Source organism: Pongo abelii, chromosome 20 (assembly GCF_028885655.2).
Source record: "Pongo abelii isolate AG06213 chromosome 20, NHGRI_mPonAbe1-v2.0_pri, whole genome shotgun sequence".
In the NCBI taxonomy this organism is placed as follows: Eukaryota; Metazoa; Chordata; class Mammalia; order Primates; family Hominidae; genus Pongo; species Pongo abelii.
Window position 1 is genome coordinate 60,464,296 of NC_072005.2, and position 15,728 is coordinate 60,480,023.

A 15,728-nucleotide genomic window follows, 5' to 3' on the forward strand; every position below is an offset into this window, starting at 1 on the left:
GACTAGGGGAAATCAGTGGAAGCCCTAGGCCTGGCGCAGTGACTCACTCCTGGAATCCCAGCACTTTGGGAGGCCAAGGAGGGAGGATGGCTTGAGGCCAGGCATTCAAGACCAGCTTGCACAACATGGTGAGACCCCATAGCTATAAAAAATAAACAATTAGCCGGGTGCGGTGGCTCACGCCTGTAATTCCAGCACTTTGGGAGGCCGAGGCGGGCGGATCACGAGGTCAATAGATCGAGACCATCCTGGCCAACATGGTGAAACCCCATCTCTACTAAAAATACAAAAGTTAGCTGGGCGTGGTGGTGGCACGCCTGTAATCCCAGTGACTCGGGAGGCTGAGGCAGGAGAATCGCTTGAACCCAGGAGGTGGAGGTTGCAGTGAGCCGAGATCGTGCCATTGCACTACAGCCTGGCAACAGAGCGAGACTCCATCTCAAAATAATAATAATAATAATAATAAATTGGCCAGGCGTGGTGATGGCAGTGTTGTCATTGTTTTAAGAGGCAGGAACAGGGGGAAAAGACCCAGCAGTCTAAGCACACAGACAAGTCCCAAGTTAGGCACTTGTGTGTGTCTTGGGGGCTGTTGATAAAGATCAGAAATGACCTATGTGGATCACCCAGCAAGATGACCAGTATGAAAAGGTGTTCAGTGGTAGAAAGTGAAATTAGCATTATGACTACAACTCACTCAATAAGCATTCATTGAACACTGGTCACTGGTAAACTGCTATGAAGAAATCTCAGCTGGGTGCGGTGGCTCACGCTTGTAATCCCAGCACTTTAAAGGGAGACCAAGGTGGGCAGATGGATTACTTGAGTTCAGGGGTTCGAAAACAGCCTGGCCAACATGGTGAAACCCCGTCTCTACTAAAAACACAAAATTAGCTGGGCATGGTGGTGGGTGCCTGTAATCCCAGCTACTTGGGAGGCTGAGGCAGGAGAATCGTTTGAACCTGGGAGGTGGAGATTGTAGTGAGCCGAGATCACAACACTGCACTCCAACCTGGGAAACAGAGCGAGACTCCATCTCAAAAAGAAAAAAATCTCAAGGTTATTGGATAGATAAATGCATAGGTAGATTGACGGATATTGAATGAATAAATAGTTGAGTGGATTAAAAACTGACTGGTTAATGAAGAGATGGATGGGTTAAATGGATGGAAATATGAATGAATGAATGATGGATAAAGACAAATGAAATAGACAAATGTACAAATGAAAGCAAAGGAAAAAGAGATGCTCAATAGAAATAAGGATGAGAATCAACGCTAGACATGAATGAGTGAACGGTGAATGAAGGAGTGATTGAATGGATGAATACACAGAGTCAAGTTGAAGTACAAACTCGGCCAAGACTCCTTTTTCTTCGCTTTGGGTGGAAATAAGTTTTTAAAAAAAGAGGGCTGGGCACGGTGGCTCACGCCTGTAATCCCAGCCCTTTGGGAGGCCGAGGCGGGTGGATCACCTGAGTTTGGGAGTTCGAGGCCAGCCTGACCAACATGGAGAAACCCCGTTTCTACTCAAAATACAAAATTAGCCAGGAGTGGTGGCGCACGCCTGTAATCCCAGCTACTCAGGAGGCTGAGCCAGGAGAATCACTTGAACCTGGGAGGCAGAGGTCGCGGTGAGCCGAGATCGCGCCATTGCACTCCAGCCTGGGCAACAAGAGCGAAACTCCGCCTCAAAAAAAAAAAATAATAATAATAAAATAAAATAAAAAAAGAGAGAAAAAGAAAAAAAAAAGACTCCCTGATGTGCCACTGACTTCCTGTACACATTTAGGGAAACTTAATATCGCCCCTCTTTCCACCATTTTCCCATTTATAAAGTGGGAAGACTGGATTTGATGACATCGCAGCCTCATCCAGGTCTGGTTCCTTCCTTGTGACCTGGGTCTCTTCTTTATTCTTTTTTTTTTTTTTTTTTTTTTTGAGACAGCGTTTCACTCTGTCACCCAGGCTGGAGTGTGCAGTGGCGTGATCTCGGCTCACTGCAACCTCAGCCTCCTGGGTTCAAGCAATTCTCCTGCCTCAGCCTCCCAAGTAGCTGGGATTACAGGCGCCCGCCACCACGCCCGGCTAATTTTTGTATTTTTTAGTAGAGACGGGGTTTCACCATGTTGGCCAGGCTGGTCTCGAACTTCTGACTTCGTGATCCGCCTGCCTTGGCCTCCCAAAGTGCTAGGATCACAGGTGTGAGCCAGCACCCCCGGCCTATTCCTTTTTTAAAATTATTATTATTTCCCACAGCCACATATGCCAGGGAGGTTGTCCTGGATATGTTCTACCAAGGCCCGACGTTGGTACTGAGATCAAAGCCCAGAAGACCCGCTCAGTCTCTCCTCCCATCTTTTCAACACGTTAGTGCCCCCAGGTGGCTAATTAGACTTCAAAATTCAGTTGTTGAGGCGGGCGGATCACCTGAGGTCAGGAGTTCAAGACCAGTCTGGCCAACATGGCGAAACCCCCTCTCTACTAAAAATACAAACATTAGCCAGACATGGTGTTACGCACCTGTAATCCCAGCTATTCGGAAGGCCGAGGCAGGTGGATCACTTGAGGTCAGGAGTTCGAGACCACCCTGGCCAATTTGGCAAAACTCCATCTCTACTAAAAATACAAAAATTAGCTGGGCGTGATGGCGCACACCTGTAATCCCAGCTACTCAGGAGACTGAGGCACGAGAATCACTTGAACCCGGGAGGCAGAGGTTGCAGTGAACCGAGATCGCGCCACTGCACTCCAGCCTGGGTGGAGTGAGATCTTCTCTCAAAAAAAAAAAAAAAAAAAAAAAAGAAAAGAAAGAAAGAAAAAGTTGTGCTTGATTATGCTTGATGGAAAAAAGGTGAGACCTTCCTTTCGGCACTGAGTCTGGTAGAAATCGGTGTTACAGGGTAGCTAACATTTATTGAGCACTTACTACGGGCCAGTTACTGTTTTAAATGTTTTGTGTGTATTACCCACTGAATCCTACAACAATCCTATGAAGTGGGTTTTATCAGTGCATCCATTTTACCGTCAAGGCAAGAGAGAGTTGGGGAAGGGCGCTTTCTGAATGCTGCTACTGTGTGCGGAGTTGGTTCCTTCCTGTGGGTTTGTGGTCTCGCTGACTTTAAGAATGGAGCCAGGGACCTTCGTGGTGTTACAGCACTTAAAGATGGCACGGACCTAAAGAGTCTGCAGCAGCAAGATTTATTGTGTAGAGCAAGAGAACAAAGCTTCCACAGCGTGGAAGGGAACTCTGGTGCGGTGCCGCGCTGGCTAGCTTTTATTCCTTATTGTCCCCATCCATGTCCTGCTGATTGGTCCATTTTACAGAGCGCTGATTGGTCCATCTTACAGAGTGCAGATTGGTCCATTTTACAATCCTCTTGTAAGACAGAAAAGTTCTCCAAGTCCCCATTCAACCCAGAAAGTCCAGCTGGCTTGACGTCTCACTACTACCTTTCTGTAGCTGCTACTATTACAGTGAGTGGACGGCAGTGCTGGGATTCGAACCCTCTGTCTTCTGGCTTGGACGTCTTAACCACTGATCGCGTCTTCCACTCAGCTACTCCTTGGGAAAGGCCTGCAAAGAAGCTACAGCACAGGGCACAGGGGGGTCTAAGGACCGTTCCGCGGGGCTCAGCCATCAGGACTGCGGGGCTGCAGGAAAGGACAGTCCAGCCCAGGGTCCCAGCTTCTCCGCTACTCAGGTTGGAAGTCTCGGGTTGCAGTGCTCCTGGGGCTCAGGGGCGGATACCAGCAGGAGCGCCGTTCTGGCTGCGCCAGTCAAAAGTGACCAGCGCGCCCAGGGAGATGAGGACCAGACCGGCCAGCCCCAGGCGGACAAGGTTTCCCCGGGTGTAGTCGGAGGAGCCAGGGTCTGCGGGCGGAGCTGGGAGAGAGGGGCCGTCAGCTCCCGGACCCCAAAGTCTGGGCCCTGAACTCCAGGTTTCCAGCCCCTGGGGTGGACTTAGGGACCTGACTCCACAGTCTCAAAGTTGAGAGGGAGTCGATGGAGGCTTCAACTCCTGGGTCCAGGAAGAAGGGGCTGGGGCCTGGACTCCTGGATCAGGAAGGAGGGGCTGGGGGCATGGAGTCCTGGGTCCAGGAAGGAGGGACTGGCGGCCTGGAGTCCTGGGTCTGAGGGAGGAGGTATTGGGGCCCGGGAATCCTGGGTCTGATTAGGAGGAGCTGGAGGACTAGACCCCTGGGTCTGAGGGAGGAGGAGCTGGAGGACTAGACCCCTGGGTCTGAGGGAGGAGGAGCTGGAGGACTAGACCCCTGGGTCTGAGGGAGGAGGAGCTGGAGGACTAGACCCCTGGGTCTGAGGGAGGAGGAGCTGGAGGACTAGACCCCTGGGTCTGAGGGAGGAGGAGCTGGAGGACTAGACCCCTGGGTCTGAGGGAGGAGGAGCTGGAGGACTAGACCCCTGGGTCTGAGGGAGGAGGGGCTGGAGGACTAGACCCCTGGGTCTGAGGGAGGAGGGGCTGCAGGACTAGACCCCTGAGTCTGAAGGAGGAGAGGCTGGGGGCCTGGGCTCCTGGGTCTGAGGGAGGAGGGCCTGGGGCCTGCATTCCTGGGGCGGAGGAGGCGGGCCGGGCCTCAGGGCCCTCACCTTCCCGGCTGATGACCAGCACCTCGCTGCGCTGCGACAGCACGTAGGGCGCGGAGGGCGTGTGGTAGTAGCAGCTGTAGGTGCCCGGGGCGCGGGCGCCCAGCAGCGGGAAGTCGGCCCAGGGCTGCGCGGAGTCGCGGTACTGCAGCGGGGCCGCCACGCCCTCGCGGTACAGCACGAAGCTCATGTTCCGCAGGCGGCCCGCGCAGCGCAGGCTCACGTTGGCGCCAGGAGCCACCACCGGCCCGGGCAGCGCCACCAGCGACGGCCGCGGCAGCTCCTCTGCAGAGACGGGGTGAGAGTCCCGGGCCGCGTGAGCGTCTTTCGCTCGCTCGCTCGCTCTCTTTCTCTTTCTGCCTCTGTCTCTCGCTTTCTCTCTGCCTCTCTCTCTCTCTCTGCCTCTCTCTCTTTCTCTCTGCCTGTCTCTCTCTCTGTCTGCCTGTCTCTCTTTCTCTCTCTGCCTCCCTTTCTCTCTGCCTCCCTTTCTCTCTGCCTCTTTCTTCTTCTGCCTCTTTCTCTGTCTCTCTCCCCCCGCACTGTACCTCTCTCTCTTTCTCTCTGCTCCCCTGTCTCTCTCTCTCCCCCTAGTGTCTCTGTATCTGTCTTTTCTTGTGTCTGTGAATCTATCAGTTTGCCCGCCTCGCTCTGTCTCTCTGTCCCTCCCCCACCTCCCTTGTTCCACCCACTTCTCCTCCCCGACCCCAGGACCTCACCTGTCACCAGCAGCTCCAGGGCATCGCTGGGCTGGGACCAGACACCCGGCCCCCAGTCTGGCCTTTGGTAGAAGCAGCGGTAACTTCCCCCTTGGGCTGGAGTCACCACCTCCAGAAAGAATTCTGCCAGCTCGGAGGACACATTCCGGAAGAGAAGGGGAGCCATCTCTCCAGGCTTGAAAAGTCCAAATCTCCAAGCGGGTTGGGGTGCCCGGCACCTCAAGGTCACGTTGACCCCAGGGGTCACAACTGTAGCTGGCTGAGCTCCCAGCCATGGCTTAGGGTGGTATGAAGCTGGGGGGACTGAATAAACGGGGCTGCCTGGGTCCTCGGGCCTCCTGGGAGCCCCAGAAGATGAAAGGGAAGTTGGGGAAGGAGGAAAATCACCTTGGACGATTACTGCCCCTTTCTTAGCCTCAGTTTCCTGTTTGTAAAATCAGGGAGAGACTGGACTACAATCAAGGCTTGTTAAAACCAGGTGCAAATCAGAGGGGCAGGACAGAAACTTCTGAGCTTTACTCCACAGTTTGTAAACATAGTTTCAAAAGGTCAGGTCCCAGAACTCTGTAATTTTATTATTATTATTATTTTTAAGTAATGAGATGGGGGGGGGGTCTCCCTATGTTGACCAGGTTGGTCTTGAACTACTGGCCTCAAGCAATCCTCCCATCTCGGCCTCCCAAAGTGCTAAGTTTACAAGCTTGTGCCACCACGCCCAGACTTTTTTTTTTTTTTTTTTTTTTTTTTTTTTTTTTTTTTTTGAGGCAGGGTCTTGCTCTGTTGCTCAAGGCAGGAGTGCAGTGGCATGTTCTCAACTCACTGCAGCCTCAATCTCCTGGGCTCAAACAATCCTCCACCTCAGCCTCCTGAGTACCTGGGACCACAGGCACATGCCACTACACCAGGCTAATTTTTTTTTTTTTTTATTTTTAGTAGAGACGAGCATTCACTATGTTGCCCAGGCTACTGTCAAACTCTTGGGCTCAAGCAATCCTCCCACCTTGGCCTCCCAAAGTGCTGGGATTACAGGTGTGAGCCACCACGCCCAGCCAGAACTCTAATTTTAAATAGCTTTCCAGAATGTTTGCAATATAGTATTTCAAGAGTTGCCAAAACTTGCTATTTGGAGAAAAAAAAAATGTTGGATCCCTACCTCACACCATTTCCCAAAACAATTTCCAGATTAATTAAAGACCCTGTGTTTCATTTTTTTTAACTATAAAAGTATTCAAAAAACTATAGGAAAATATATTTGTCTTGGGGTAAGGAAGTCTTCTTAAAATATAAAATAAAAAGTTCTATGGAAGATTAATTAATTTGACCACTTCAAATTTCTTGGGTTTTTTTTTTTTTCCTTTTTCTGGAGAATGGGGTCTTGCTATATTGCCCAGGCAGGTCTCGAACTCCTGGGCTCAAGCTATCCTCCTGCCTCTTGCCTCCCTGAGAGCTGGGATTACAGGCGTGAGCCACCGTGCCCGGCCGACCACTTCAAATTTCTTAAGTTGTGTATGCTAAAAGACAAAACTAGAGGACAAATGAGAGTACTGGCAGATATCACTTATTCACAAATCACACAAATTAAGAGTACAGGAAGGCTGCTGGGTCCGGTGGCTCACAGCTGTAATCCCAGCACTTTGGGAGGCCAAGGTGGGTGCATCACCTGAGGTCAGGAGTTCAAGACTAGCCTGACCAACATGGTAAAATCCCATCTCTACTAAAAACAGAAAAATTAGCCAGGTGTGGTAGTGCTAGCCTGTAGTTCCAGCTGTTTGGGAGGCTGAGTAGGAGAATCACTTGAACCCTAGAGTCGGAGGCTGCAGTTAGCTGAGATCATGCCACTGCACTCCAGCCTGGGCAACAGAGTGAGAACTCCATGGTGGCATGCACTTTGGGAGGCTGAGGCTGGAGGATTCTCTGAGCCCAGGAGTTCAAAGCTGCAGTGAGCTATGATAGAGCCACTGTACTCCAGCCCGGGTGACAGAATGAGACCCCGTCTCTAAAAATGAATAAAAATAAGGGTCGGGTTGAGGGGGCTCATGTTTGTAATCCCAACACTTTGGGAGGCTGAGGCAGAGGGATCACCTGAGGTCAGGAGCTCCAGACCAGCCTGACCAACATGGTGAAACCCTGTCTCTACTAAAAATACAAAAATTACCCGGGCATTGTGGTGTGTGCCTGTAGTCCCAGCTACTCGGGAGGCTGAGGCAGGAGAATCCCTTGAACCCAGGAGGTGGTTGCAGTGAGCCGAGACTGCACCACTGCACTCCGGCCTGAGCGACAGAGAGAGACTGGTCTCAAAATAAATAAATAAATAAATAAATAAATAAAATAGGTAGAGATAGCTATAGTGACACTGAAATATCTCCAAGAGAGTTTTTGTTTGTTTGTTTGTTTGTTTGTTTTTGAGGTGGAGTCTTGCACTGTCACCCAGGCTGGAGTGCAGTGGCGTGATCTCAGCTTACTGCAACCTCTGCCTCCTGGGTTCAAGTGATTCTCTTGCCTCAGCCTCCTGAGTAGCTGGGATTACAGGTGCGTCCCACCACACCTGGCTAATTTTTTTTTTTTTTTTGTAATTTTTAGTAGAGATGGGGTTTCACCACATTAGCCAGGATGGTCTCGATCTGACCTTGTGATCCGCCCACCTCTGCCTCCCAAAGTGCTGGGATTACAGACGTTGGCCATTGCGCCCAGCCCAAGATCCTATTTCTTAAGCCCTGTACTGTGTCAGGCTCAGGGTTTTGCACATGTGATTTGATGAAATCTCACAGCGGCCCATTTTGCCGAGAAGGAAATGGAGTCTTAGCAAGCTGTGGCTTGTTCAAGGTCATGTGGTCATATAAATGAATACGATGGTGAAACTGAGGTCCTAGCTTAGGTCTCTGCCTCAGAAGTTCCTGGTCTTCAGTACTCACCTATAATGGCCACTAAGGGGAATGAGAAAAGAAGGAAGGAAGGAATGGAGGGAGGGAGGAAAATAAGGATATCTGGGATGGGATTGGGCACCAAAATAAAATCTGAGTAGTTGGAAAAGGGGTGTCAGCAACGTAAAGGAGAGTGGATGGGGTGGCTACTCACCAGATGGAGTGATGTCTGTGTGACACAGAGGCCCTGTAGAAGGTTGAGGGACTAGTTTCTTTTTTTTTTTGTCTAAGACAGAGTCTCACTCTGTCGCCCAGGCTGGAGTGTAGTGGTGTGATCTCAGCTCACTGCAACCTCTGCCTCCCAGGTTCAAGCGATTCTCCTGCCTCAGCCTCCGTAGTAGCTGTGACTACAAGTGCCCACCACCACACCAGGCTAATCTTTGTATTTTTAGTAGAGATGGGGTTTCGCCATGTTGGTCAGGCTGGTCTTGAACTCCTGTCCTCAGGTGATCCGCCTGCCTCTGCCTCCCAAAGTGCTGGGATTACAGGCATGAGCCACTGTGCCCGACAGCGAGTTCCTTTCAAAGCCCTTTGTGGCCAGCCCCATCTCATTGGTAGCCCAGGAATCTGAGTCCCCAGCTCCTATCTCCCCTGGGAAATGAGAATCTTATCCCTCCCTCCTCCTGTCTCAGTAGGCAGAAATTCAGACATCCATTGCCCACCTACTGAAGAAGTCTGAACGCAGACCCCTCTGGCCTGGGCACCCAAGAGTTCAAGCCCTTGAACTCCACCTTTCCAGGGAACAATAATCGAGAGTTTCTCCTCTCACGAGTTCAGGAATCTGGGTCCCCATTTCCCTCTTCTCTCAGGAGCTAAGAGCCCTGTTCCCAGCCCCCTTTTCTCAGGGAATCAGGAGTCCTGGCTTCCATCCCCTTCCCACATGACAATCTAGGAGTCCTCCCTGTCTCCTGCCCTCTTCCTGCCTCAAGAGCTAGAGAGACCTGTCCCCACCTCCTTCCTCCTTCCTCTTTCGGGAATCTGTGTTCTCTTGCTTTAGGACCCAGGGGTCTAGGCCCCAGTCCTGTTCTTTATTTGAACCTAGAATCCCAAATCTGCTGCCTGGTCCCCCTGCAGGGTGTCTGGGTCTCCATTGCCTCTCTCTCTCTGCCCCCAACCCCAGCCAGGAACCCAGGGAGAAGAAAGGGGCGACTCACAGAGGGTCAGCAGCTGGAGGATCAGTACCAGGGCCATGGTGGGCAAATGTTCGCTGGAGCTGGAGCCAGGGCTTGGTCGCACCCTCTCCCCTCCCAGGAAATGAGGCAACATCAGAAAGCCAGACCCAGACCAGATACTCGTTTAGGGAAGAGAGTATCGAGGTGGGGACCTGTGGGTGACTGTGTCATAGTCCTGTGGCACTGTGGAAAAAGTTAGCAGGGGGGTCAGTCATAACCTGTGGTGTTCATTAATTTAACTCTAGAAACAAATACTAGTCGGAAGGTGGAGGCAGGAGGATCGCTTGAGCCCAAGAGTTCAAGAGCAGCCTGGGCAACACAGCGAGACCCTGTCTAAAAAATAAATAAATAAATTGTGCCACTGCACTCCAGCCTGGGTGATAGAGTGAGACCATGTCTTTAAATATAGATAGACAGACAGATAGAAAGATATCTGTCTTGTTTTAAAAATAAGAACCTATTATGTGCCAGACTCTTGCTGTGATTGATTGACAGATAGATAAAAATTAGCACCTATTATGTGCCAGGCCCTTGCTGTGATTGAAAGATAGATAGATAGATAGATAGATAGATAGATAGATAAAAATTAGCACCTATTAAGTGCCAGGCCCTTGCTGTGATTGATTGATGGATAGATAAAAATTAACACCAAGCCCTTGCTGTGATTAATTGATCAATTGATAGATTGGTTGACAGATAAAAATTAGCACCTATTATGTGCCAGGCTCTTGCTGTGATACTGTGTTTGATTGATAGATAGATAGATAGATAGATAGATAGATAGATAGATAGATAAAAATTAGCACCTATAGGCTGGGCGCAGTGGCTCACGCCTGTAATCCCAGCACTTTGGGAGGCCAAGGCGGGCGGATCACCTGAGGTCGGGAAGTTCCAGACCAGCCTGACCAACGTGGAGAAACCCCGTCTCTACTAAACATAGAAAAATTAGCCGGGTGTGGAGGCGCGCACCTGTAATCCCAGCGATTCAGGAGGCTGAGGCAGGAGAATCGCTTGAACCCGGGAGTTGGAGGTTGCTGTAAGCCGAGATAACGCCATTGCACTCCAGCCTGGGGGACAGAGCTAGACTCAGTCTCAGGAAAAAAAGAAAAATTAGCACCTATTACGTGCCAGACCCTCGCTGTGCGATGTTGGCAGGCACAGAGGGAACTCAGACTCCGTTACTGCTCTCAAGCAGCCCCTACTAGTCCGACTGAAAGACCCAGACCAGGTCAGTTTCTTTTTTTTTTTTTTTCTTTTTTTGAGACGGAGTCTTGCTCTGTCGCCTAGGCTGGAGTGCAGTGGTGTGATCTCTGCTCACTGCAAGCTCCGCCTCCCGGGTTCACGCCAGTCTCCTGCCTCAGCCTCCCGAGTAGCTGGGACTACAGGCGCCCACTACCACGCCCGGCTAATTTGTGTTGTATTTTTAAGTAGAGACAGGGTTTCACCATGTTAGTCAGGATGGTCTAGATCTCCTGACCTCGTGATCCGCCCGCCTCGGCCTCCCAAAGTGCTGGGATTACAGGCGTGAGCCACTGCGCCCGGCCCAGACCAGGTCAGTTTCTTAAGTGATCTGAGCTATAATGGCGGTAACAGGGCACTGTGAGAGCCGCAGAAAGCTCCTAACCCATCTGGGATGAGACCTAGCGCTTCCAGGACAAGCTGATGTTGAGCTGAGACCTCGAAGGACAGGTTAGTCATTCACCCTCTCCCGGGCTCGGTTTCTTCGTCTGTAAAATTGGCTTTCATACATACACTATAAAATGGGGACTATTTTGTTCCGCCTTAGGTGGGTCGCAGGAGGAGGACTAGTCACTCCGGAGCGACTTCTAGGCTGAGACTAAGGGGATTCCACGCAGGTCCGCAAAGTCAGGCTTGCGCTTGCTCCTGACACCACTTCTTTTACCTCCATGGCGCTTTGTTCTGCGCTAGTGCGCACGCGCAGCCTCCGAAAGCTGGCCCTCACACAGAGGGACCACAACTCCCAGAGTGCTCCGCGTCCCGGCTTTTGCCTCTACTTCTGCTCCAGGGCGCACGCGCAGCCCGGGGAGCGGTTTCTCGCGCATAGGGACCACAACTCCCAGGGTGCTCCGCGTCCTTGCCGCTGTCGCCGCCACCGAGACCAAGATGGCTGCGAGTAAGTGCAGGTGCCGGTGGCGCGCGGGGCTCGGGTAGTTCCGGGAACCTCCGGGCGGTTCTGGGACTGAGGTGCGGCAGGGCAGGGGTGGAAGCGATGGGGTCCGTGCTGGAGGGGGACGCAGAAGTCACGAGGGGGCTCCTCCAGGGCAGGGGTGGCACGAGAGGGTTAGAGGTCACCGGGGGCAGCTACTTGCAGGGGTGACGCTCCTCTCCACCCCTTCAGGAGTCGGCGCCTTCCTCAGGAATACCTGGGACAAGGAGCCAGTCCTGGTCGTGTCCTTCGTCATCGGGGGCCTCGGTGCGTGAGTGCTCCAGGCGCAAACTTGCATCGTCCACCCCTGTTCCCCTACATCCCTCCATCTTGCACCCCTAAAGCCCTATCGCCGCCCTCGGGTCCCCTCTAGTTTGTCTGCACCCCCACGACATCCCCTTATCTATCCCCATACCCATTATAACCTCTCCACCATCGCCCCCCGCATTCCTCTCCACCTACCCAATACGCTCTTAACCCCTCTAAATGAGATGTTCTCAACCCTGCTTGTCCCTTAACAACACCTGAGCACCAAAAAAAAGTCCAGATCCTCCTCCTCCCTTTCATCTCTCCTCTCCCCCATTCTGAATTGAGTTGGCTTGGTTGGAGGTGGGGCTGGGGAATGTGTCTTGTGAAAATCCCCGTATGATCCTAATGTGCCTTGCTGATTGAAAACCTCTGCCCTCTGCCCTGGAACTGCGCTACTCACACTTTAATTAGCACCGGAGTTCCTGCAGGGATGGGGGCGGGGGATTGTTAAAACGTAGCTTTTTTTTTTTTTTTTTTTTTTTTTTGCGATGGAGTCTCACTCTCACCCAGGCTGAAGTGCAGTGGCGCGATCCCGGCTCACTGCAACCTCGGCCTCCTAGGTTAAAGGGATTCTTCTGACTCAGCCTCCCGAGTAGCTGGGATTACAGGCGCCCAGCTAATTTTTTGCTTTTGCTTTTGAGACTGAGTCTCGTTCTGTCGCCCAGGCTGGAGTGCAGTGGCGCGATCTTGGTTCACTGCAAACTCTGCCTTCCGGGTTCACGCCATTCTCCTGCCTCAGCCTCCCGAGTAGCTGGGACTGCAGGCGCCCGCCACCACACTCGGCTAATTTTTTGTATTTTTAATAGAGACGGGGTTTCCCCGTGTTAGCCAGGATGGTCTCGATCTCTTGACCTCGTGATCCACCCACCTCCGGCTCCCAAAGTGCTGGGATTACAGGCGTGAGCCACGGCGCCCTGCCAGCTAATTTTTTTTTTTTTTTTTTTTTTTTTTTGAGATGGCGTCTCGCTCTGTCTTCCAGGCTAGAGTGCAATGGTTTGATCATGGCTCACTGTAACCTCCGCCTCCAGGGTTCAAGTGATTTTCCTCCCTCAGCCTCCCAAGTAGCTGGGATTACAGGCGGGCACCACCACGCCCGGCTAATTTTTGTATTTTTAGTAGAGACAGGGTTTCACCGTGTTGGCCAGGCTGGTCTTGAACTCCTGACCGCAAGTGATCTGCCTTCCCAAAGTGCTGGGATTACAGGGGTGAGCCACTGCGCCTGGCCAAACTGTAGGTTCTGATTCTGTAGGTCTGGGATGGGGCATGGGATTCTGCATTTTTTAAGAGTTCCCAGGTCTTGTCAGTACTGCTGGCCCACCAGCCAGGCACTAGGTAAGGTTCTGAACACTTGTTCAGTATGGCAGCCACCAGCCACATGTGGCCACTGAGCACTTGAAGTGGGGCTGGTATGAATTAAGGTGGTATAAGACACTGGATTTCAAAAACTCAGTATAACAGAGTGTGTAAACTACCAATAATCTTTTGTTGATTACATGTTGAAGTGATGTTTTGGATGTACCATGTTTTTTTTTTTTTGGTTTGGTTTTGTTTTTTTGAGACGGAATTTCACTTTTGTCCAGGCTAGAGTGCAATGGCCTGATCTCGGCTCACTGCAACCTCCGCCTCCCGGGTTCAAGCGATTCTCCTGTCTCAGCCTCCTTAGTAGCTGGGATTACAGGCGCATGCCACTACACCCGGCTAAGTTTTTGTATTTTTAGTAGAGATGGGGTTTCATCATATTGGTCAGGCTGGTCTCGAACTCCTGACTTCAGGTGATCCACCCGTCTCGGCCTCCTAAAGTCCTGGGATTATAGGCATGAGCTACCTCGCCCATCCAAGTATGTTTCTTAAAATTTGTTTTATCTCTATCTTTTATTTTTACTGTGGCTACTAGAAGATATAAAATTATATACCTGGCTCTTACCATCTGTCAGACAGCACTGGCCTAGAACATTCCTTTTATGAACTGTACCCCATCCCCCAGGATTCCTGGCTCCCACTCTAGATGGACTGTGGTCAGTCACTGTTGTTTGTGCAACCCTTTCTCCTCCAGTTTGTAAGTCTTTTTTTTTTTTTTTTTTGGGGACGGAGTCTCTCTCTGTTGCCCAGGCTGGAGTGCAATGGCACAATCTGGGCTTACTGCAACCTCTGCCTCCCAGGTTCAAGGGATTCTTCTGCCTCAGCCTCCTGAGTAGCTGGGATTACAGGCTTCTGCCACCACACCCGGCTAATTTTTGTGCCTTTAGTAGAGATGGGGTTTCATCACGTTGTCCAGGTTGGTTGTGAACTCCTGACCTCAGGTGATCTGCCCACCTTGGCCTCCCAAAGTGCTGGGATTACAGGTGTGAGCCACGGTGCCCAGCCAAATTTGTAACAGTCTTGATTTCTCCAGAATAGCCCATGACACTACCCCCAGGATGCTCCATGATGACCCCTACACTCAAACATGCCCATTCCACAACCAACCCCACCGCTGCCTCCTCTAGGCCCCATGTATCCGTGAGCGTGAGGCTCCCACCCCTACCTCCACCTAGGCCCCGTGTATCTGTGAGTGTTAGGCTCCCACCCCTACCTCCACCTACCCCCCAAAAAAGAGTTTTAAATCCTCCTGTCTATAAGTAGGGATCCCAAGGTACCAAGGATCCTCCTGGAGGTGCTGGCCCTCCCTGCTGCCCTCCCCCTTCGTACTTTATCTTCCCTTTGCCAAGGCTCAGCTTCTCTTCCCCTCTCCTCAGAGCCACCTTCCCCTGGGCCTCACCCCTGTGTCTCTCCACAGCTGTAATTCTGCCCCCATTGAGCCCCTACTTCAAGTACTCCATCATGATCAACAAGGCCACGCCCTACAACTACCCAGGTGAGTGGGGGCCAGGCAGGGATCGCTGGAATAGGCCCAGCCTCCCTGTGCTGGGATAAGGGCAGTTACGGGCAGGTCTTTCCTAAGCAGTTATCAGAGATTCTGCAGTGGTGCCTGGACCCCCCTGTTCCATTTTTTAAGAATTGAGATATAATTCATATACTATTCTGTGTTTGTGCTTCGTTTTTTTTGTTTTTTTTTTTTTTTTTTGAGATAGTCTCGCTCTGTCGCCAAGGCTGGAGTGCAGTGGCGCGATCTCAGCTCACTGCAAGCTCAGCTTCCCAAGTAGCTGGGACTACAGGTGCCCGCCACCACGACATGCTAATTTTTTTCTATTTTTAATAGAGGCGGGGTTTCACTGTGTTAGCCAGGATGGTCTCGATCTCCTGACCTTGTGATCCACTCGCCTTGGCCTCCCAAAGTGCTGGGATTACAGGCGTGAGCCACTACGCCTGGCCTGTGCTTCGAGTTTCTATTACCTTTCCAGATTTCTGTCCCTCTCTGGGTTCCCATCTGTGGTGGTTTCTCAGTCTCCATCTTCTCAGGTTTCTGTCCTGTTTCCCCATCTCTTTTGACCCTATCACTCTCTCGCATGGGATGTCTTGCTCGCTGTCTCTCTCTGGTTTTCCATGTCTCTCAGTCTCTGGATTTCCCGCCTCTTTCTGCATCACTGATTCTCTGACCCTTCCCCTCTCACCCCTGGGGTCCCCCTTCCCTCTCTGAACATAAAGTGACAGACCAGCTCTTCTCTCCAGGGCCCTGGAGACGTGCTGGTCTCAGTGGCCCACCTCCTGCCCCACAGTGCCCGTCCGCGATGATGGGAACATGCCCGACATGCCCAGCCACCCCCAGGACCCTCAGGGCCCCAGCCTGGAGTGGCTGAAGAAACTGTGAGCACCTCCACTGACAGAGGCGGCCCCTCCCACGGCTCCCAATAAAAATGTGAAAACCAACCCCAGAACGTGAGCATGCGTGTGATCAGAG

The 15,728-nt window shown here is 51.7% G+C and overlaps 2 protein-coding genes across 13 annotated transcripts; one reads left to right on the top strand and one right to left on the bottom strand.

Moving 5' to 3' along the window:
• Window positions 1–3,178: 3,178 nt before the first annotated feature.
• OSCAR (osteoclast associated Ig-like receptor) lies at window positions 3,179–11,389 on the bottom strand. Of its 12 annotated transcripts, none has more exons than XM_054538995.2 (7): window positions 11,167–11,354; window positions 10,384–10,481; window positions 9,397–9,597; window positions 8,397–8,429; window positions 5,322–5,624; window positions 4,609–4,890; window positions 3,179–3,587 (listed from the first exon to the last, which is right to left on the bottom strand). In XM_054538995.2, exons 3-7 carry the CDS (start codon window positions 9,506–9,508, stop codon window positions 3,559–3,561), a joined length of 759 nt encoding a protein of 252 aa, XP_054394970.1. In that variant the 5' UTR covers window positions 9,509–9,597; window positions 10,384–10,481; window positions 11,167–11,354; the 3' UTR covers window positions 3,179–3,558. The 12 variants fall into 12 exon arrangements, with proteins under 12 accessions (XP_054394970.1, XP_054394974.1, XP_054394967.1 ...); XM_054538992.2 differs by having other exon boundaries at window positions 3,180–3,885; window positions 11,167–11,338; XM_054538999.2 differs by lacking the exon at window positions 8,397–8,429 and having other exon boundaries at window positions 11,167–11,345.
• Window positions 11,390–11,421: 32 nt separating this feature from the next.
• NDUFA3 (NADH:ubiquinone oxidoreductase subunit A3) lies at window positions 11,422–15,705 on the top strand. The gene is made up of 4 exons (XM_024236736.3): window positions 11,422–11,548; window positions 11,774–11,848; window positions 14,667–14,744; window positions 15,547–15,705. Exons 1-4 carry the CDS (start codon window positions 11,539–11,541, stop codon window positions 15,636–15,638), a joined length of 255 nt encoding a protein of 84 aa, XP_024092504.1. The 5' UTR covers window positions 11,422–11,538; the 3' UTR covers window positions 15,639–15,705.
• Window positions 15,706–15,728: the final 23 nt, after the last annotated feature.

Excerpts from the sequence above, each read along its gene's own strand:
- OSCAR (XM_009233088.4), bottom strand. The coding sequence starts at position 9,508 with ATGTTGCCTCATTTCCTGGGAGGGGAGAGGGTGCGACCAAGCCCTGGC. Across the intron at positions 5,625-8,396 it reads CACAGACATCACTCCATCTG|TCCCCCCAGCTTCATACCAC; the intron begins GTGAGTAGCCAC and ends CCGTTTATTCAG. Across the intron at positions 4,891-5,321 it reads CCTGGAGCTGCTGGTGACAG|AGGAGCTGCCGCGGCCGTCG; the intron begins GTGAGGTCCTGG and ends CCGTCTCTGCAG.
- NDUFA3 (XM_024236736.3), top strand. Across the intron at positions 11,849-14,666 it reads CTTCGTCATCGGGGGCCTCG|CTGTAATTCTGCCCCCATTG; the intron begins GTGCGTGAGTGC and ends GTCTCTCCACAG. Across the intron at positions 14,745-15,546 it reads CACGCCCTACAACTACCCAG|TGCCCGTCCGCGATGATGGG; the intron begins GTGAGTGGGGGC and ends CCTGCCCCACAG.